Here is a 23861-nt window from a genome sequence, read left to right on the forward strand (position 1 = left end):
ATAATGAAAGGCCTGTAACTTGTTGCTGAGGACTATCTTGAATTTGTTGAGTTTGTCAGTGTCCTGAAGAAAGGCCGTATTGAACTTTTGTGATATTGCCCGCCCCGTTGTCCAGTACTTCTTGAGTTTCAATTTCATCTTGGCGACCAGCAAGTGATGATCTGATGCTATAAACGAAGACTTACAGAGCTATTTATTTTGGGGATTTATTTACCGTTACAATGGTAAAACGACAGAAGCCTTTAATTTTGTAGACAGTCAGTAAAATAAGAGGAGATAGGAAAATTAAACAGTATATTGCTACGAACTCTTCAATACAACTAGGCGTTTTTCCCGACTCAATAAATTTATACCGACTACTTGCACCTGGCTGTGTAAACTTTAACGGATAGTTTTGTAGAAAAACGGAAAATATTTAAGCCAACTCCTTGATCTGCTGGATTAATCAAAGAGATGAAGAGTAAACTAGCTTCAACACCTATAGAATTGTTAACGGGACAGAAATCATCTTACAAACCTTATGCTTCGTCAATTTTAATGACCAACATTTAGTTATTACAGATCGGTGCATTATTCAGACATGTCTTTACAATTTCCATTTGAAAACCACTTTCGTCACATTATATGATGATCTTAGGCCACAGTGTTCAACAAGTGTGTATGAAAGAGTTTTCTGTTTGCCTTTATACCCTGCCTTATGTGGTTGGAAGTGATTCTGGACCTAATGGAACACTTAATGAAAACTGAAAACGGATGGTTAACAGGATGTAGCGGTAACTAAATCGCCAAAATAGATAGCTCTGCAAGTCTCTGACATCTCATTCTGGCCCCATAAATTTTACTGTACACATCTAGCTGAAGGCTCTCGATCGCGCATATTTACTAGATCACGAATGGGCTACGCATCCCTTGCAACTAACAGGCCGGCTTAAACCAAACGCTTCTCTATATATAGATGGCTTTCCAAATCTATCTTCGAAAATCTCCACTTCTGACTTCTGATTTAACTGGGTTGGCATACGTTGATTATAAATGTGTAACGTGTAAAGGCGTTGTCAAACCCCGAATACCTGTTTAACATTTACGTATATTGCACGCCTTCAACTTGTAAGCTTTTTATCTAACACGAATAGATCACTGTTGTAGCACTTAAGGAACCAAGGTTTTTGAAAACAAATAACTGAAATATTCACATTTTACTGTCATCTAAATCTTCCAAAGTATTGAAGATTGGACTAGCTCACTCAAAGTACTTTCAAGGCGGCCTTCGGATTTTCTTCCCGATGGCCAACGGCACTTCGGTTGGGGAGACTAAGTTCATATATTACATCGATGAAGAAGAAACTCCTTACCTTGTTAAACTCAACATTGCTCCAGAAAAAGTCACTCTTGGCGATTTCAAGAACGCTCTAAACAGACCGCATTCGAAATTTTTTTTTAAATCACTGGACGATGATTTCGGGTTAGTAATTCCTTGAACATGTTCGATGCGTTTTCATTATTGTCTTATCTTGATTGACAACGGAGATTTACGATCGGTTATTTTTGCGATATTTTTGTTGATTATTGAATATAAAAAGGCATTGCAAATGCGTATGAATGTTCTGCAACCTATTTATTACGGCCGTTTATAGGATAATTAGCGGAAGGAAACTACTTTTCATCATTGAGATATATGCTGCATACTCAAGGACCTGTTGATACCTGTCTTTATATATGGGTAGCAGTCAGCATGAGGTCGACAGTTTACTTAACCACTCATTGATTTACGTGAGATCCTTTTATTTTGTTACGTGAAACACAAGTCTAAAAGAACCAGCTCTTCCACTCGTTCTTTAAATAACGTTGGAACGACGTTTGGGTATGTTAAGTGGTTCCTTTGGATTTTTGTCTTAGACGAGGATTTGTTAGGTCTGATGGCAATGGATAGACTACTGTTTTCCCAGGTCGTTATTTAATATGACTAAACTCTCAGCAATGTGTTAGTCTTTAATATCCAAGTATGTGGTCGCCTGTTTAGGATACCTATTTATCTTAGAAATTAATTGCTCTACACTAATAGAAAGCGGTTGTTTATATCCAAATCGAATCTCAGCCACCGATCTGAGATGCCTGTCAGTATGTTGAGAATCAGTGTAATAGACAACACATTTTCACTCCGTATATCTAGCATCGTCACTCAAGGCTCTTATGTGTTCCCCATGTCAATAAAGCATTTTAAATGAGTGTTCATTCCTTGAAATGTATGGGCGAAAAAAGTATTAGCTTTTGAAGCATGTCTGTCACAAGGGAAAACAAACGTGTTGGAAATAATACTTGGTTTAACCGTTTACAGCTCTTCGGAATGTCTAGTACGACCACATATTCGAAAGAACGCTTTCAGTAAGATGTCTCTGCGCTTTTTAATAGCATACTACAATAATGCGTTCTGATCGGGAGAGTTAAACACGTTTTCCGCGCCATAAGACTCTCCCAGAAATATCTTGCGTCTTATTTCACTTGATCATTCCGTACAATATTCCTTGTTTGGTTTTCGTCATCAACACTGTCCCCCTATTGATTTTCTCCCATCGCTTATGTGAAGCGTAGCAACGAGTAAGTACTCGTCTAAGCTTTATGTTTGTCTTTTGAAGCAGTTAGTCACGCTTTCTTGCTGCTTTATATGATTCCTCTTAATCCCTAATTTTCTTGTAATTCTTAGGGTTGTTAAGGAGGAAATATTCGAAGATAACGCTCCACTCCCTTGTTTCAATGGCCGTGTCGTTTCTTGGGTATGTATACGTATCATATTTATTAATTCTTATTTCATTGATAAGGTTTCGGATATACAGTACTTATTTCCCCGATGTTAATATATCTCATGACCAAGTTAGGGAAGTATTCAGACTGGACAACCTTATCATATCTCACTGTTAGTTAGGAATAAGGAGGAAAGCGGTTAGTAAAAGGATTTATCTAAGCGTGATATGTGTTGAATCTCAAACCAAGTTTTATAGCTTAAGTTTTCGTAGCATATTTCCAGATTTATCTCAGTTACCATTTTATGTGGTTTGATCCACTCCATCATGTCGTTCTCCGCTCCTCTGTCAAAATTTTGTGGTGGATGAACGTAGTAAAGATGTGGGCTATAAGCTTATACACCTGATACAAGTAGTAAGATATTCAGACTATCTGTACTTGCTTTTATTTGGTAAAAGTGCTCTGACGCTACATTAGTGAAAACTTATGTATTTATTGTGCTAGACACAATTACCTTATTTTTCACATATCCAGAACTCCATTCCTAGGTGTATTAATAAGATTGTTAGCATACCTAGCATGAATGCTACACTTGTAATGCAACCCTTGGTTCCATTTGATATTAGTTGTTAGTTGACCGTCATAATTCCCTAACACCCTGCGTCTAACTTCACTACCTACTCGGTGATCCCAGCAGATGCTGGCGATATATCTAATAACATCTGTGGTCAAATACTGGTAACTTACGAGTATCTTCTACTCTTAATGGTCACGTTTCGCGGCCGTGAAGTAGAACAGAACGAACTGTCGCGCAATATACTCGTCCCTTAATTCAGTCAGTCAGTCAGCTACAATATAGGACCAGGCACATATATGCATCGGTCCAAGTTGCCATGCCTCTAACACAACAAGATGAACACCGGATTCATAAAAGTAGTTAGTTCAGAGGTGGTAATATATGAAAGAAAGATTGCACATAAGGACATAATACAAGAAGAAAGAATTAGTTCGCAGAAAGAAAGATATGAAGCGATTTTCATTTCATAGTTTAAGGGAAGACAGAGAGTGTATTCACCTACACCATTGTGATCGATTCTGAACCATGTCACCAAGAGTCTCCAACCATTGGTTATGATAGTCATGCAGTCAGTCAGTAACAACGTAGAACTTCGTACGTACGTACGTCAGTTCGAGTTGCCACACCACATTAGCACACAGATGCAGCGGTCGATTCAAATCCCGTAGTGGTAGAGGTAATAAGAGTATAAGCAGTAATCGGGAAACTTAGTGTTTGAAGATGTTATTTAAAGAGTATAATACAGTGAAATAAATTTGGGAAGAGGAAAAAAAGAGACAAGGAGGAATAAGGAGATCAAAATTTGCAAACGATTTTGAGCCATGTCATTCAGGGTCTCTAACCATCGGTTGCTATCATCTCGCGGTCCCCAACCATGTAGTCTACACCTACCAACATGACTCAGTCCACTTGTCAGTGACTTCATGGACTTGTGCCATGTTTTGGTCTGGCCGCCCCTTGCTTTCTTCCAACCTACTCCTATACCACTGAACATCGCACATCGAGACAGTCGGTCGTTGGGCATACGTAACATGTGTCCAAGCCATCTCAACTGATGAAGTTTCACTACGTCATCAATTGATTTACCATCCTTACCTAGTACCCGTTTCCTAACAACTGCATTACTTACTCGATGGTCCCAGGATATACGAGCAATATTTCGAAGACACCTATGATCAAATACTAGTAACCTACGAATATCCTCTACTCTTACCGGCCATGTTTCACTGCCATAAAGTAGGACGGGACGAACTGCTGCGCAGTAAACCCGTCCTTTGGTTGATAGACGGATATCTCGCCTACGCCATAAATGACGCAAGTTGGTAAAAGCTAGTCGAGCCTTCTGTATCCGTGCTGAGATTTCGTCACACACCAGACCACAAGGGCTGATGAGACTTCCAAGATAAGTGAAGCGATCGACACGCTCAATTACTTCACTCCCTATTATTAGTTCGGGTGTCGATGCTACCCAATCCTGAAGCAACATTTTGCATTTCGAGGGGGAGAATCGCATCCCGAACATGCTTGCATTGTTGCTTAGAGTGGTCAGAAGACTCTGCATTTTGTCAGCGTCTTCGCCAAATAAAACTATGTCATCAGCATATTCTAAGTCAACAAGTGAACATCCCGGTAAAAGTTCAACCCCTATAAATTTAGATGAGAAGAGTGTTATCTCTAGAAGTACGTCGACCACAAAGTTGAACAAGAATGGAGAGAGTGGGCAGCCCTGACGAACACCACATGAGGTGATCAATTCTGATGACAGTTCGCCATAAGCTCTCACTCGACCAGTTGTGTTCGAGTAGAGAGCCTTTATAAGGTTAATGTACTTCTTTGGTACTCCTTTCAGTGACAAACACTGTCATAGAACCTCACGATCAACAGAGTCGAATGCTGCTTTAAGGTCGATAAATACTACGATTGTGGGGCGTCTGAACGTGTGTGAATATGTGGTCTATGCAACCACGTCCTGGTCGAAAACCAGCCTGATTTTCTCTAGTCTGCTCTTCACGAGCTTTAGTTAGGCGTCGAAGTATTATTGAGGCTAATATTTTAGACATTATATTTGTCAAACTGATTCCTCTGCGATTGTCACAAGAGGACTTTTGTCCTTTCTTATAGACTGGCACAATCAGTGATTGAGACCAGTCAGATGGGATTACGTCCAGTTCCCAAATTCTACCTAAGACCTCAGTTAATCTCACTGCTAATACTGGACCTCAATCCTTAAAAATCTCAGGAGTAAACCTGTCAGGGCCTGCTGCTCTCCCTCGCTTCAGATTTCCTATGGCTTTTTCAACTTCGTAAAGAGACGGAGGACCTACATTAACTTGCCATTCAGGTTGACTAGAGATCGTGGGAAACCGAAGTGTGGCTGAAGGCCACTTGAACTGATCCCTAAAGTGTTCTGCCCATCGATCCAATCTCCTGGATTGAGAATGTATAATATGTCCATCTTTCTCTGACAGTGTTTCCTAATACCGGTTTCCTTAACAAGTCTGAACAATTGTCTGCTATTACCTATTGCCGCTGCTTTTTCCATCTCTCTTGCTTTCGCTACCCACTACTGTTCACGATCATTGCGTAGACTTCTTGTCAGCTTGCTCTTAAGCTGACTCCGCTCTTCATTATGTTCAGAGCCAGGTGGAATGAGTTTCCGAGCATCTATCAGTGAGATAGATGCTGCTGAGATCCAGTGTTGCTCCCTAACCTTACGGGTTACCGTACTAGCAGATATCACTGCTGTTTCCACAGCTTTCCGGATATCATTCCATGCTGCCTCGAGGTGGGCATCACATACATGGCTGCCTAATTGTTTTCCTAGTTGTTCCTGAAATACACTCTTAGCTTGACTATCATCAAGTAGGGCCCTAAGAGGTTTACTTGCAGCGTCTTTCCTACGTCCAGTAAGACGCAGACAGATACGCGCTCGTACTACAGCATGATCTGAATCTAAGCATGTGCTCCAGAATGAGCGACAGTCTTCTATCGAGCCCCTCCATCGGTGGTGTGATCTATTTGGGTCCAACGTTGGGACGAATTAGGGGGTCGCCATGTTAAAAGATGTTTTTGCTTATGCTTAAAGTTAGTATTTGCAAGGAACAGGCGGTTATCTGAGCATAGCTGCAACAGACGGTCGCCATTATCTGTTCTTTGAGCCATGATGCTATAAGATCCACCCAGGTGTCTTTCCCTATCGCTTAGTTTACCTACTTGAGCATTAAAGTCACCGGCCATTATTACTACATCCGAGCGCCTAGCTTTTAGGAGGTCGGAGAGCTTTCTGTAAAACTCATCTTTTACATCATCTGCGCTGCAGTCAGTGGGAGAATAGGCAAAGACGACGAAGAGGCAACGACGAGTGTCCCTATCTTTCCGAGTCCTTATTGTTCCGTTTAGTCGGACAGCGCACAAACGACTGTCTACTGGGATGCACTCTAAGAGAGCTAATTCTGCCCTAAGACTCAATGCTATACCTACGCCGGCGAGGCCATGGGAAGCAGAATCTGGGCTTCCAGATACACGAAGTGTGAATCGAGTCGGTTCTTTATTTTGGCATGGTGAGGTCAAGTGAATGACGCTACTCGGATCCTCTATGCGCGTTTCGAAGACGCAGCACACATCGATGGCGTGGGATTCTAAAGTCGTAGCTAATTAAGCCTGCTGTCCTATTTGTCACAGTGTTCGGACGTTAAAAGCTCCTACGTGTAGTTTAGAGCGTGGTTTCAGGAGACCAGGAACAGCGTTCCACGTACTCGAATCGTTTGCCCTAGCGGTGTGAGGTGATAAAGAGACGTGAGGAGGGTTAGTCATGGAGATAAGAGAGGTATTAGGAGGTGTAGGAAGGATTTGAATGTGACCAACTTGGTCTCGTGCGCTGTTACGGGTATGAGGGCTGATATCACTTCCCAACTGCCCACACCGTGGAAGGGTATTTCTTGAGGAACCTGAAAAAGAAGTCGGATTAGTGTTGGTCTTAACGACCTAGGAGCGTGACCGCAGAGCCCAAGGGACAACTGCTTGGGGCCGGTCACGCACGGCCCTTTCGTGGAAGGTTTTTAATGTGTTAGCTCCGTTCTTCAAAGGGCCTTACCGCCAGAGACGGAAATCCGTGAGGTAAGGTGAGGTGTGACATTTTTAGGGTCGACCTTTTCTAACCCCACCCCTCCTTGTGGGAAGGCAGCATCGCTGCAGATGCTGGTTGTTTGAGGGAAACACCTTACTGCTGTCACACCCCTCTACGGTCAGCAGTACGACTTCGCCCTCAGACCTTGAGTTGCTGCTTGTAGTCTTACCGTTCTCCAATCGACCTGCCTGGCATGGTAGAACCTACAGGAACATATGTTCCAGCCAATATAGCTCTGTTGGGTCATCATGATAGGCAAGCCCGACCACCGCGTCAAGGTAGCAGCTTCGGTCGGGTTGATAGTCATGCGGACCCAACCAAGTAGTCTGCATCTACCAACACGGCTTAGACTAGAAGTTAGTGACTTTAAGAACTGATGCCACGTTTGACCCCCCTTAACTTTCTTCCATCCGCCTCCAACACTAGTCAGCATTGTGCATCATGGTAAACGGTGTTCGGGCATACGTAACACGTGGCCCAACTATCTCAGTCGATGAAGATTCACAACCTCATCAACTGATTTACCATTCTTCCCTAATACCCTACGTCTAACCTCGCTATTACTTACCCGGTGATCCCAGCAGACGCCAGCAATATTTCTGAGGCATCTGTGGTCAAATACTAGTAGCTTAGGAGTGTCTTCAACTCTTAATGACCATGTTTCGCTGCCGTAAATTAAAACAGAACGGACTGCCGCGCAGTATACTCGTTCTTTTATTGATAGACGGATATTTTGCCTTCGCCATAGGTGACGTAAGGTGGCAAAGCCAAACGAGCTTTTCGAATCCGTGCTGAGATTTCGTCAGACACCAACCCATTAGGGTTGATCAGGCTTCCAAGATAAGTGAAGTTGTCAACGCGTTCGACTACTTCACTCCCTATCCTTTGACTGTTATGAGAAGTATTCGTTGATTTTTTGGAGCAATCAAATTTTGTAATGCTGTTTCTTATAAGTATCAAATGATTTTCGATGATAATGGTGTCAAAATCTGGAATTTACTGTGATACTTTTAAAGGTGTTATAACTAGCGTCATAGCTTGTCTTATACACCGAGACGCTAGTTACAATTCGACTTTGTTTTTCTGCTCTCCATTTTAGTTGGTGACTACAGATGAAAGTATAGCATCTGATCCAGGTATTCTCAACCCCTCTGTTGAGGCAAACGCTAGTGTAAATGGTAGTAAATATGATCCTAACCTTGATTTGGAGTCAAATAATACGCGGTAAGTTTGCTAATATATATATAATTTCAGTTAGGTCATAAGTTTTGAATAGTGTAGCGACGTATTCTTATCTCTAACTCAGTTGTGACTCAAGAAGTATTTGGTTTTGCACTGTTAGTCAGCCGAATATTTTGCCTATGAACAATAGACGTGAAATTGTCAGCCTACATGTTCACTTGCTTTTCTTTTAACTTGACTTCAGTTTTGTAACAAGTTTAATTCGGCCGTCAACTTTATTCTGTTTTGAGAGTGTTGATATGGAAACCTACTTAACTTAAACCAAAAGTATCTTATAAATCCTTGGGATATCAAATATTTGTGAAGCATAAATCAACAAACACGTAAATCTGCATTCTTCACGGTCAATGTGTAATGAATAGAAAGTGCAGGATATCCAAGAAAGATATGTAGGTTTTCACTGAATTTATGGTGGTATGAATGAATTGATCTACAAATAATGAACGATAGTGTTCTCATTTTGTGTTACCATAGGTAGGTACACGGTCACAGTATCTTCATATACCTATACCCAAAGATTACAAACTGGTGCCGAAATTGTCTATTTATATGCATAATTCATGAGCTAAAATGTCACTTCTGTCATAAATCCTAATTCTCCCGCAATACTTGTTGCTAGAATGGGAAATTGTGTTTCTGGTGTTCGTACTGCATTACTTTCAGTTTGAATTGACACATTTCGATTATGATTCTCGGAGTATCTGCTAGCTTTCTGTTATTTGTAATAACACACGAAAGTGTCCATTGAAAACTAATCTAGTTAATATAAACCAATAAATAATTATTTATAAAATCTACTTTATCCTCAAATGCCCTAGTATGGCGGAGTGTGGAGTGGCCATCCTCCCTCTCTAAATGCTCTCACATGGCCACGCGTATACAGCCTCTGCCACGGAAGTCCTATTCACTGCCTTCTCGTGGCGGGGTTGTTTATGAAATTGAGAGGACGAAAAGCGAATGTCCGGCACTTTAACCGGGTTAGTGGACATGGAGAGTCCACCTAGGGGAGTTGGAAAACCCTGATTCCGAACCAATGGTGCATATGAGCTCCAGTATCCCGAAGGAACAAATGGCGTATGAACCTATTGTTGGTCACCGGCTACTATGGGACTGCATCTCCTTACGATGCTCCACTGCCTTATGGGTCAGACCTTTGGGTGTAAGGCTCGGGGTGTGACCCCCTAAGAAAACCACCTGCTCCGGTCTGGGCACCCAGGCAGTATCACAGCCCTCACACATATCAAATGAGATTTGCGTGGCGCATATATATTTGGTGCCTCCTTGTACCAATATCTTTGTGTTAAAATAAATAAATAATAAATAAAATCTACTTTACAACTTTTTTGAAAGCAACAACGAATGCAAAATCAACTCTTGTGTACTTCAGTCACATACGACCGCTGCTCCAGCTGATTCTACTTCTGCAAACCTGGGTCATGGAGGAAATATTGGACAAAATTACGATACAGAAACAGAATCTGTACATAGTGCTAACCAAGGTTAGTTTTTATTTTTCAGTCAATTTCTGCCTGTTACGTCATTTGTTAAACGTGGATAAACTTGGAGTTTTTTTCAATGACAATGCAAACCTCTTGTAGATGATTAAAGTTGTAAGCGATTTTCGTTTTGTTAGTATAGGGCTGTGGAGATCGTTGAGTTTTAATTGAGATTATAAACCGATCAATGTTAGACCACCATTGAAAACCCGGGGGCACTGAACGGCCACTTCGTTCTAGTGTGGAACTTCTCAGCAGTGCTCATCCAACGGTGTTGGTGCCTAGATTTAATCAACCCACGATATTTAGCAACCGTCTTCCATTACCTTCAGTGGGTAATTGCCTCACCATTGACATGGTTGAACTACTCGTTTCGGTTCGTAAATGCTACTCACAACTGGTGATTATTTTCATCTTGATTGCCTAGTATTCCTTGACCATGACTTGTCCCAAATCAGAACCAGGACTGGGTGGGAACAATCTAAATTCCAATAAACCCGGGCAACAAAAGTTAGCATTAAAAACATTTGAGTTTATATGGAATCTACATGAGTCTTCTGGTATCTTCTCGATTCGTTCTCTGATACTGATTATTTTGGAGATGGACCAATCAGCGTAATCCGATTTGTGCCCAGCCTGAGGATACAATAGTCAGGATTCTATTCTGTTACTAGTAATGAACATGTAACACTTAAGTCACTAGCTCTGTTATTAGAATGATTCTAAGGGTTGTTTACCTCTCATTGTTGTTGCCTGGACATATAGTCCAACTGAATAATTAGTCATGAGCCATTATCTACTTATTATGTTTTATGACGTGTTAGTTCATGTAGTATAATAACTAAATATTGATCACGTATTATACTGTATGGGCTTGTTCTGCTAACATCATAGTGTCCTCTTATAGAGTATATCTTTATGATACTTAAGCCTGTTACCCCCGTGTAGGAGCATAGGCCGCTCACCAGCATTCTCCACCGAACTCTATCCTAGACAATCCTTTCCCGTTCCTATTCATCCTTTTGATGTAGACTTCCAATTCTCGACACTGTTCTTCGGTCTTCCTCTTTCCTGTTTTCCTTCAGGATTGCTAGTTAGTGCTTCCTTCGTAATGCAGTTTGATGACTTCCCCAATGTATATCCTATCCACTTCTAAGGTCTTTCCCCAATTTCCTCTTCAGATAGAAGCTGGTTTATTTTCTCCCACAGTAGGTTGTTACTGATGGTATCCGACCAACGGACATTGAGTATGTTGTGTAGACAATTGTTTGTAAATACTTGTACGTCTTTGATGATGGTTGTGGTAGTTCTGGAAGATGAAGCTCTGAATAGTAGAACTGTCTTGACGTTCGTATTGAAGATTCCGACTTCGATGTTGGCTGATAGTCGTTTTGAGTTCCACATGTTATTCAACTGTATGAATGCTGCCCTTGTTTTGCCGATCGTTTCGTTTACATCTGAATCGGATCCTTCTTGTTCATCGACGATGCTGCTGACCAGTTACATGTAAGTTTCTACCTATTCCAGAGTCTCTCCATCAAGTGTGATTGGATTGGTGTTCTTCGAGTTGTATTTGAGGATGTTACTTTTTCCCTTGTGTATGTTGAGACCTACTGATGCAGAGGCTTCCATTACACTGGTTGTCTTGACCTTCATTTGTTTGTGTGTATGGGACAGAAGGACTATGTCATCTGTGAAGTCCGGATCGTCTAGTTGCATGCAAGCTGTCCATTGTATTCCGTGCTTATTTTGAGATGTGGAGGTCTTCATAATCCAGTCAATCACTAGTAGAATGAAGAAGGGGGAGAGTAGGCAGTCTTGTTTGTCTCTGGTCCTCACTTGGAATAAGTCTGTCATCTGTTCTACATGCATGACTTTGCAGTGTCATCTGTCGTATGAATTTCGTATGGTGCTGACAATCTTCTCAGGCACACCATTGTGTGGGAGAAGGTTCCACAAAGTCCTCCTCTCCACACTACCAAACTCCTCTAGTTAAGGAGGTTGGTGTTATTTATTTATTTGAACACATAAATATTGGCACAAGAGGGCACCAAATATATATGTGCCACAAAAAGTGGGAATAAAAGCGAGTGAATAAGTGACGTAGTAAAAAAAATAATGTGAATTGTCTGACGTTTAATCGAAGCGAGAATAGTATTCTCAGTAAATATCTTCATTTCATTCTAGTTGCGTGTTAGCTGAGATACTGCCTAGGTGCCCAGACCGGAGCAGGTGGTTTTCTTAGGGGGTCACACCCCGAGCCTTACACCCAAAGGTCTGACCCATAAGGCAGTGGAGCATCGTAAGGAGATGCAGTCCCATAGTAGCCGGTGACCAACAATAGGTTCATACGCCATTTGTTCCTTCGGGATACTGGAGCTCATATGCACCATTGGTTCGGAATCAGGGTTTTCCAACTCCCCTAGGTGGACTCTCCATGTCCACTAACCCGGTTAAAGTGCCGGACATTCGCTTTTCGTCCTCTCAATTTCATAAACAACCCTGCCACGAGAAGGCAGTGAATAGGACTTCCGTGGCAGAGGCTGTATACGCGTGGCCATGTGAGAGCATTTAGAGAGGGAGGATGGCCACTCCACACTCCGCCATACCAGGGCATTGGGGGGGAGTGCGAGTCCACGATCCCGCACCGCGGGATTCGAACCTAGGACCTGTCGGTCTCGCGAGCGAGCGCTTAACTACTAGCCTACCTAGCCAAAAGTTCCCACAGCACGAGACCTCGCCGATTCATGCGGAATCCAGCCTGTTGATCTCGAAGATGGACGTTTACTGGATCTTTCATCCAGTTCAGCAACACCTGAAAACTTTTCCAATTAATGATAGCAGTGTGATGCCTCTGTAGATCTCAGATCTCCTTTTTGGTGTGTTAATGAGGTATCTTTCTTTCCAGTCTGTCGGCACTTGTTCTTCCTCCCAAATCTTCTTGAATAGAACGTGGAGCCTGTTTGCAGTTGCTTCTCTGTCTGACTGTAGTGCTGCTGGTAGTATTTTGTCAGGTTCTACTGCTTTTCCACTCCTGATTTGTCTGACGGCCTTTCTGGTCTCTTCGATTGTTGATGGAGTGATATCTATAGGTTAGTCTATGTGTGCTTCTTCGATTTGAGGTGGGTTCAATGGAGCTGGCTTATTTGAGAGTTCTTTACAGTGTTCTACCCACCTGTTTCTCTGCCCTTGAATCTCAGTGATTGGCTTGCCTTCTTTGTTCTACACTAACCTCTCTGGTTTACAATATTTCCCTACCAGTTCCTCCGTTGCGTCATATAGTTGTTTGACATTTCCTTCTGTCGCAGTTTCTTCCGCTGTGACTTAGGTCTTCCACGTATCTCCGCTTGTCAGCTCGAATTGTCCTCTTCGCTTGCTTGTTTGTTTCTGTGTATTCTGGGTGTGCCTTGACTTTCTCTCTTCCTGTTCGGCTGTTGTTGTTAGCTGTTTCCTTGTTCTTCCCTCCAAATCACAATGAATGTTCTCAAATGTTATCCACTCGTTAATGATAACAATGAAGACGACGAAGACCAGTTTTATGAGAGGCTGAAATCGATCATAGCAAAGTGCTTAGGAAAGGACCAGACCATCCTGATAGGAGACCTAAACATTGGAATGCACAACACCGGGTATGAAGATATCATGGGACGACATGGACTGGCAGTGGTCTTGAGTACCTCTAACAGCACTCACGACTTAAGTCAAAGTCACATATATGAAAAACACTTAGTTATAACAAATCATATGCTGAGTATAGTTCATGTTAACTTAATACAAGAATATCGTATGTTATACAGAATAAAATGTCATACGGGAAAACAAAACAAATACTATACTGAGCAATCGTCACATTGAATTAAAACGGAATTAATGTTAAACGAAAATCATAATAAGTAAATTAATCTAATTTTGACTTTTCGTCCCGTCATGAAGCAACAATTTGCATTTAGATGGGGAGAGACACATTCCAAATATCCTGGTATTGTTGCACAGTGCTACCAAAAGACTGCATTTTGTCAGCGTCTTCACCAAACAGCACTATGTCATCTGCGTACTCTTCTGGTAAGAGGTCAATTCCGGAGAAATCAGATGATTAGGGTAGTAGATAGCCTTGTCGGACACCACTTGAGGTTGCGAAATCTGATGACAGTTCGCCATAAGCTCTGACTCGTCTAGTAGCGTTCGAGGTTCCAGAAAATTAACGAACTAAGAGTAGTGATGACAAGTCAGGAAAGGGTAAAGGCCTTGCAGAAAATTGAGCTAAATAAATAGCACTTGCAGTTACCGTTACTAGTAACAAAAATCGATCAGTTTCGTGATCGCCTCAGTCAGTCAGTCAGTCAGTCAGTCATTAATCCAACTTCATTCTCAGGTTCCTCAAGAAATACCCTTCCACGGTGTGGGCAGCCGGGAAGTGATCATTCAGTCAGTAACAACGTAGGACTTCGTACGTACGTACATCAGTTCGAGTTGCCACACCACATTAGCACAGAGGTGCAGTTGTCGATTCAAATCCCGTAGTGGTAGATGCGGTAAGAGTATAAGCAGTAATCGGAAAGATTAGGGTTTGAAGATGTTATTTAAAGAGTATAATACAGTGAAATAAATTTGGGAAGAGGAAAAAAAGAGACAAGGAGGATTCAGGAGATTAGAATTTACAAGAACCCAAAGAGTGGATGCACCTGTGCAATTGCAAACGATTTTGAGCCATATCATTCAGGGTCTCTAACCATCGGTTGCTATCATCTCGCTGTCCCCGACCAGGTAGTCTACACCTACCAACATGACTCAGTCCACTTGTCAGTGACTTCATGGACTTGTGCCATGTTTTGGTCTGGCCGCCTCTAGCTTTCTTCAAACCTACGCCTCAGTAAGGACAAACAAAAACCACATAGTGACGTGTGCTAATGTTTATTATTCACTAACTTTTCTTTTTGAACATGCACTTTTCGGTGGTAATCATCCCATTATCTGAAAATCAAACTATCATCATGCATCTACCCAGAATTGTCTTACTTTTAGTCAGTAGTGGTCCAGATGACAGAGGCTGCTTGTTTATTCTGCTCACACTTTCATATATGACAGGGTTCATAAGTACTTTTATTATTAAAATCAGAATACACATTTCCTGTTATCTATCTATTTATTTATGTTCAATTAATATAATAGATCGCATTGCTCCTCTACGGAATTTTCACAATTATAAATCTAGTAAGTTTCCCATATTTATCTTATTTGTGTTTTATGAAATTATGTTAGTAATAAAAATAATGGTTTTCCTGTTCGTTCTCATTATAATAAGTCTGTCGAATGATTCTACTTTATGCACTCATAAGTTGATAATTTAACATTATAGGACTGATTATTTTGTTGAGATGCCTATTTAGAACAATCTTAATCTTTCCTACTTCTTAGGTTGATCGATGTAACATTTTTAGCTTTTATGTTAAATGGATTTATATCTGAGTCACTTCACTTTTATTGTCGGCTATTCATCATTTCCTTCTCTTTTATTCAACACGATGTATTTTTTTTACTGATGTATGTGCTCAACAACTATCCTGAAAAAGCAAAATCTCCCTTTTAAACGTATGTTTTCATTCTCAGTCATCTCAGTCAGTCAGTCAGTCAGCTACAACGTAGGACCAGGCACATATGTGCATCGGTCCAGGTTGCCATACCGCATCAGCACAACAAGATGAACACCGGATTCATAGCAGTGGTTAGGTCAAAGGTAGTAATATGTAAGAGAAAGATTACATATAGAGATATAGTACAAGAAGAAAGAATTGGTTCGTAGAAAGAAAGATATGAAGCGATTTTAATCTCTTAGTTTAAGGGAAGACAGGGAGTGTACACACCGACGCCATTGTGATCGATTCTGAGTCATGTCACCAAGAGTCTCCAACCATTGGTCATCTCCACTAACGTGTATCTTGTGCTGTAAAAATGAAGCAAATTGGATTACTGCTTGTTTGTTTTAAGTTGTTAGGTTGACCTAGAGTAACTGTACTCAAGTTTAAATGTTTTGGGTTATCTGTGAATGAATTTGCTACTCAATAGAAAGATCAATATTTAGGTTTATTTATTAGGAATTTTAATCCATCTAACAGTGGTACGTTTGTGGAATAAGCTAATAATTCGCAACTCTGGTATACAAATAACTCCGCCTGTAGCTCTTATAGGGTTGCCGCCGGTCCCAAGCCCGGGTAAAGGAGGAGGGTTGGGCATGGGGTTAGCGTCCCCATCCCGTAGAAAACTAACTCGCTAAAAAACGCTTACCAGAAAAAAATAATCCAAACCATTTTAACTCTGCCCTGGGAGTTAGAAGGTCTTCATTTACAAGAATTATGACGCTTCATGGTGAAAGCCGAGTTCCTTCGGAAGCCACGAGGCCGATGCCCCTTCTAACAACCAGAGCAAAAATTTTTATAGGTACATGGAACGTTCGAACAATGTGGGAAACCGGGAAGACCAGTCAAATATCAATGGAAATGAGGAGATACAACTTAGCAGTACTGGGAATCAGCGAAACCCACTGGACCCAAGCTGGACAGAAAAGGCTAGCTACGGGAGAGATGCTGCTATACTCCGGTCACGAAGAGGACAATGCTCCACACACTCAGGGAGTCGCTCTTATGCTGTCCAAAGTAGCACGAAATGCACTTGTAGGATGGGAATCTCACGGATCCAGAATCATCAAAGCATCATTCAAAACAAAGAAGGAGGGGATCTTAATGAATATTATCCAATGTTATGCACCCACCAATGATAGCAACGACGACATTAAAGATCAGTTCTACGAGCGGCTGCAGTCAATCATTGAGAAATGCCGAAGAAAGGACCTAACTATTCTGATGGGAGATCTAAATGCCAAAGTCGGAATAGACAACACTGGATATGAAGATATTATGGGATGACATAGACTGGGAGAAAGAAACGAAAATGGAGAAAGATTTGCAAATTTGTGTGCATTCAACAAATTAGTCATAGGAGGCACAATATTTCCACACAAGCGTATACACAAGGCTACATGGATCTCACCGGACCACACTACAGAGAACCAAATAGATCATATTTGCATCAACAAAAAATTCCGAAGGACAATGGAAGATGTGAGAACCAGGAGAGGTGCTGACGTAGCTTCAGATCACCACCTAGTTGTAGCCAATTTAAAACTGAAGCTAAAAAAGAACTGGACAAGTGGACAAACAGCAATACAAAGGTTCAATACAGCCTTCCTTCGAGATACTGTCAAACTCAATGAATTCAAGATAGCTCTCAACAACAGGTTCCAAGCCTTACGAGATCTACTGAAAGAAGAAGAAACTACTATGGAGGACAACTGGAAAGGCATCAAGGAAGCATTAACTTCAACGTGTCAAGAGGTTCTGGGCCTCAAGAAGCATAATCATAAGGAATGGATCTCTACAGAAACACTGGACAAGATCAAAGAAAGGAAGAACAAGAAGGCAGCAATAAACAACAGTCGAACACGAGCAGAGAAAGTCCAAGCACAAGCTGAATACATAGAAGCAAACAAACAAGTGAAGAGGAGCATTAGAGCCGACAAGAAGAAATACGTGGAAGAACTAGCAACGACGGCAGAAAAAGCTGCTAGAGAAGGAAACATGAAACAGCTTTACGATACAACGAAGAAACTATCAGGGAAATACAGTAAACCAGAGAGGCCGGTCAAAGACAAAGAAGGCAAGCCAATCACCGAAATTCAACAACAGCGTAACAGATGGGTAGAATACTTCGAGGAACTACTGAATAGGCCGGCTCCAATGAATCCGCCGGACATCGAAGCAGCACACATAGATCTTCCTATAGATGTCAATCCACCAACTACGGAAGAAATCAGAATGGCCGTCAGACAAATCAAGAACGGGAAAGCAGCGGGACCCGACAACATACCAGCTGAAGCACTGAAATCAGACATCGAAACAACCACAAGCATGCTTTATCTTCTATTCAAAAAGATTTGGGAGGAGGAACAAGTGCCGATGGACTGGAAAGAAGGACACCTCGTCAAGATTCCAAAGAAAGGAGATCTGAGCAAATGTGAAAACTACAGAGGCATAACACTACTGTCAATACCAGGGAAAGTCTTCAACAGATTGTTGCTGAACCGGATGAAGGATGCAGTAGACGCCCAACTTCGAGATCAACAGGCTGGATTCCGTAAGGATCGGTCGTGCACAGACCAAATTGCAACACTACGGATCATCGTCGAACAATCAGTTGAGTGGAACTCATCACTATACATCAACTTCATTGATTATGAAAAGGCATTCGACAGTGTAGATAGGAGGACGTTATGGAAACTTCTTCGACACTACGGAGTTCCTGAGAAGATTGTCAATATTATCCGGAACTCATACGACGGACTACAGTGCAAAGTAGTGCATGGAGGACAGCTGACAGATGCATTCCAAGTACGGACCGGAGTCAGACAGGGCTGTTTACTCTCTCCCTTCCTCTTTCTTCTGGTGGTCGACTGGATTACGAGGACCTCGACATCTGAAGGAAAACACGGAATACAATGGACAGCTCAGAACCAATTAGACGATTTGGACTTCGCAGATGACCTAGCCCTCCTATCACGTACACACGAACAGATGCAGATGAAGACAGCCAGTGTAGCAGCAGTCTCTGCATCAGTAGGCCTCAGCATACACAAAGGGAAAACTAAGGTCCTCAAATTCAAAGCGGAAAACAGCAATCCAATCACACTTGATGGCGAAACTCTGGAAGATGTAGAGTCCTTCACATACCTGGGAAGCATCATCGATGAACAAGGAGGATCCGATGCAGACGTAAAGGCGAGGATCGGCAAAGCAAGGGTCGCATTCCTACAATTGAAGAACATATGGAACTCAAAACAACTTTCAACCAATATCAAAGTGAGAATCTTCAATACGAACGTCAAGGCAGTTCTACTGTATGGAGCTGAAACTTGGAGAACTACAACAACCACAATCAAGAAAGTACAAGTATTTATAAATAGCTGTCTACGCAAGATACTCAACATCCATTGGCCGGATACCATCAGCAACAGCCTTCTGTGGGAGAGAACAAACCAACTTCCAGCTGAAGAAGAAATTAGGAAAAGACGATGGAAATGGATAGGACATACATTACGCAAATCGTCAAACTGCATCACGAAGCAAGCCCTAACTTGGAATCCTGAAGGGAAGCGAAAAAGAGGAAGGCCAAAGAACACATTGCGTCGGATAATAGAAGCAGATATGAAAAGGATGAATTACAACTGGACGGAGCTAGAAAGGATTGCCCAGGACAGGGTTGGATGGAGAATGCTGGTGAGCGGCCTATGCTCCTTCACGAGGAGTAACAGGCGTAAGTAAGTAATTAAGGTATACAAATACGAAGTTTTATAGACTTTTACTCCTTGTTTCCCACTTTTGACCTTAGAAGTTCCCGCTTTAAATTATCAATAAAACGTTCAGCTTGTCCATATGGTTGTGAATGATTCTAATGACGAACTCACATAGTTTATTGAATGACGGTGGTAAAAGTCTTCGAATTATTCTGATATGTAGCGAAACTTTATCTGATACCATAGTGTCTGACAATTTGTTACCTCGGAGACTTTCTGTCAATACTCGATGAGAGCTTTGTTGATGAACTGTGGCGGCATAGGAAAATTTCTGGTCATCTTGACTAGGAACCCACGAGAACCAGATATTTAATGTCATTGATAGGCCTTTTAAATCTATGTACTCTGGACTATGGGTCTTCAAGTTGTGATCATGTAACTGGCGATACTCGACTGTCTAGTTTTGTTGCTTTCTGGCACTCTGAGCAGCTGTTAACAAATTTTGCGTTCTGTTGATTCATGCTAGGTCAGTGGGCAAAACTCCACTCAATAGACTTCATACGAATAATGCACGGGTGACCGCTGTCAAATTAGCATGGGATTCAAGGGTGGAGAGATCTGGGTACAAGTTAATTTTATTCTGTTACTGTTTAGTTTATAGAATGTTTTGCACTGCTAGGTTTGTCTTGAGAGTATAACTATTATGAAGTCAGTCTTTCTCCTAAGATGTTGGCTGATGATAATTGTTGCAGAAATAAGAAGTTTCATAAGTTATATTGTTCCATGTCTGAACTATTGATAGACATACTGAAAAATATACTTTTGTGCCCTACAATAATACCACTTCACTACTAAAATGCTCATCGACGTTTTTCATTTTCTGTATAAAAAATTCACTAAGAAACGGTGTAAGATATTTATGTGACTTCCACTCGAGAACAACTATATTTTCTCCATGAGTGTCTTCGCCAGTTATTTATGTGACTCCTCCGGAAATAGAGACTAAATACGTCTACTGTGTTGTAAACATACCTGATAATGAGGCCAGCTGAGAGTTTTTGTCACGATATCAAAGCTCTTAAGATGATTGATCTCAATGTTGACTGAACCTTCAAATAAAAATATGTGTATCAGTATTTGTATTTCTTAAATTGCAGGTCTTGTTTTGTAGTTTATGTTTACGTTGGCATATGTACATTTTCCACTCAATTCACGAATACTTTTTTTATTCAATACTTTTTTTCTCATATGTGTGTTGACTACTGAGTATTTAAAAAAATTATCTGATTTTTTGGAATTTGATTTAGATGAGGAACAATCAGCATGATTTAAAAAAGCTTATCACTATAATTTAATAAGAATTTATGAATATATTCTCTTGCAATAGTAGTATCTATTGAAAGTCCTTTTTCAGCTTTTTAAGTTTTCTGTTACTTTGCATACATGAAATGATCGTCAGCGGTATAAATTTAATATGACTGTGCACGCGATATGTTCCTAAGATATTAACTACAATTTGTTGGTTAAAATTGTTTTACTTACATGATCTCACCATGTACGTAGTTTTGCTTTAAAAGCTTATTTATCTTCATTCATGTTCTGTGATAGCTCATCAAATGAATCTTCCGTGATTCTTTCATTGTTTGCTATTTGTTCAGTAATTTCGCAAAAAAATATTACTTTTCTTTCATTTTCCTGACTTCGTGCGAATTTCACATTTATGCTTGATTTTAGGTGGTCGACATCACCATACAACGAGTGGTGGTAGTCATATTACTCAACAGACAACCCATAGTGGTTCACGCCATCGCCACTATCGTTATTTACCTAGTTCGAATACCTATGAAGCTCCTTCAATGATGAGTTCTGATTTAGAATCAACTAGCTTCTTAGACTCGGAAGAAGAATCTAGCAGGTCAGTTACGTTCCGCGTAGGTTTGTATTTTCTGGTTGCAAATGACTTCATCTAAAGATCCCGTTAAGGGATGATAAAGTTTAAATTATGTTGATGTATTTGTTACTAATTGAAGTTCAAAAATCGATAGTAGATTTAGATAAGCTTATCTGAGTGATATAGACTAAATTGATAATATATGTTCCCGTAGAACTTTATATTGTTGTCTTCAGGTTTAATAAATAACTTTTTTGATTTTGTAAACCAGATTTTCATCAGTCACTGGAACAACATTATCTTCCCGTCGGTATGGTCGTGCACGTCGCAGACGAAGACGTAGGCGTCCACCACCAATCAGCCGAGTACGTTTATTCTGTGCAATATTTTTTTTGTTCATTTCGTACATTTAATTTCATACTCATTACTCTTCAATTATCTTAAAATTAGGAGTTTTCCACATTTCATTCACTGTTAATGTGACTATCAGGTTCAGGTTTACTGCATTCCGTTTTGAGTCACATTTGTAACGTGAGCTTTTTACTCTACCCCGCTGTCTAAATCGAAGTGGGTTGGGGTTCAAACCTACGCACATGTGGCTAGAAATCGAATACTTTAACCATTAACCTGCCACTCATTACATTTGAAGTATATTTAATTGACAATTTAACATCGTTAGGGATATCACTCAATGATTAGTCCTCATTGCTAACGACATTACATGGATGAGTTTGAAATGTAGACGCTAAGTGACATCATGATACAATATGGATGTTGTCATATCGCCGAAATAATCTATGGTTAACCCTGTGCCATTTCAATTGATTGGAAATAATATATTATTATTATTATCCTATTTGTTAGTGCACAAGTTATGCAACTACACCTCCACATTAGAAATATATTAAATGTCCCTCTATTTGTAAATTATTTTGAATTAGTTATCTGAGTTTATGGTCGCAACAGAGAATAATAGTTTTTATCAGAATGTGTTTTGTGGAGATTTTTAGAAATTTTCACAGATTGAACTCATGAGTCAGTTGAAGCTAGACCACCAGGTCTGTTGTGAGATAGGAACTCACTGAAGACAATGGTGTACGGTAGCGCAACTTCGTGGATTGGTTGAAGTTAGACATTAACACCGTTGGATGCCGGCTCAGTGGTCTAATGGTTAAGTGCTCGCGCGCGAAGCCAGTAGGTCCTGGGTTCGAGCCCCGGGTGGTGCGGGGTCGTGGATGCGCACTGCTGAGGAGTCCCATACTAGGACGAAACGGCCGTCCAGTACTTCCAGGTTTTCAATGGTGGTCTAGCTTCAACTGACTCATGAGTTCAATCTGTGAAAATAATAGTTTTTCTCAGCTTCCTGCTATTTGATTTTGGAAATGTCTACAAGTTATTCAGAAGACTTAAACTTTTATTGTGTTCAATCTTTTATAGGCCTCTTCGTTCAGCAGTATTACAGACTCCACCATGTCTTTAAATATTGTGGCAGTTACGTTGAACATGGATATCGTCAATTTCTTGGGTATCAGTATAGTTGGTCAGTCAAATAAATCTGGAGATGGTGGGATTTATGTAGGTTCTATCATGAAGGGTGGTGCTGTCGCTCAAGATGGACGAATTGAACCTGGGGATATGATTCTGGAAGCAAATGGAATTAGTTTTGAAGAAATGAGTAATGACGATGCAGTTCGCACATTACGAGAGCAAGTTCAGCGTCCTGGGTAAGTTCGTAATATTACTTGGTTTCCTAAACAATGAAATTCAGTGTTTAGAACCGAACTGTTTATGCCATTGTTGAGCAGAAATGAAATTTGTCATATAATTATATAAACTCCCAAATTATTCGTCCTTGGGACAGGTATCGGTTGTTGCTCTATTATATCACTGTCTAATTCTCTCAGATAAAATTCAAAAAGCTTGTTTCTTTTTATTTTAAGATTCATGAAGGGTTGAGGTACGTCTGGAAGTATAAGGTATTCTAATTGGGATGCTATCCATCATAGGGATATGTTTTAACACAGTTGTCATCGAGAACTAACGAAAACAAACTTTAAATCACGCAAATAAATACTGACTACCTAAGTAAATAATAGGATTATGTTTTACAGAACGTTAATTATGTGCTAACTCACTTCTTGATATGACGGGATAGCACTTCTGACTTTACAAACATGTCTTACTATTTATCGAACACGTATACTATGTTTACACCAAACGCCATATATTCTTTGTACACGAAACTGTTATATCCTCAAAATTCTATGTAATGTGTTCTGTTCGTTAAGCGACATATCCGAAGATTCCGTAGGCTTTACTTGCACGAATCATATCTACCAATGGCATTTGTTACTTTCTTTAGGATGATGTTGTGTTGACATATATACTACCTGTGCCTTCCAGTGTTATTTAGTGCATTACTGTTACACAAATAATGGAAGAGATCC

The 23861-nt window shown here is 40.7% G+C and overlaps 1 protein-coding gene across 1 annotated transcript in view; it reads left to right on the top strand.

Annotated features, from left to right (window-relative positions):
* The first annotated feature begins 1258 nt into the window (after positions 1–1258).
* The window catches only part of DVL2_3 (Segment polarity protein dishevelled DVL-2), a 30568-nt gene continuing 7965 nt past the window's right edge, over positions 1259–23861 (top strand). The window contains exons 1-8 of the mRNA XM_035732382.2: positions 1259–1462; positions 2702–2771; positions 8542–8666; positions 10035–10183; positions 15350–15391; positions 21258–21438; positions 21686–21779; positions 22852–23138. Coding sequence (XP_035587398.2) covers positions 1284–1462; positions 2702–2771; positions 8542–8666; positions 10035–10183; positions 15350–15391; positions 21258–21438; positions 21686–21779; positions 22852–23138 — 1127 coding nt within the window. The 5' untranslated portion in view covers positions 1259–1283. The remainder of the gene's footprint in view (positions 1463–2701; positions 2772–8541; positions 8667–10034; positions 10184–15349; positions 15392–21257; positions 21439–21685; positions 21780–22851; positions 23139–23861) is intronic.

The sequence above is a fragment of the Schistosoma haematobium genome, chromosome ZW (genome assembly GCF_000699445.3).
Source record: "Schistosoma haematobium chromosome ZW, whole genome shotgun sequence".
In the NCBI taxonomy this organism is placed as follows: domain Eukaryota; kingdom Metazoa; phylum Platyhelminthes; class Trematoda; order Strigeidida; family Schistosomatidae; genus Schistosoma; species Schistosoma haematobium.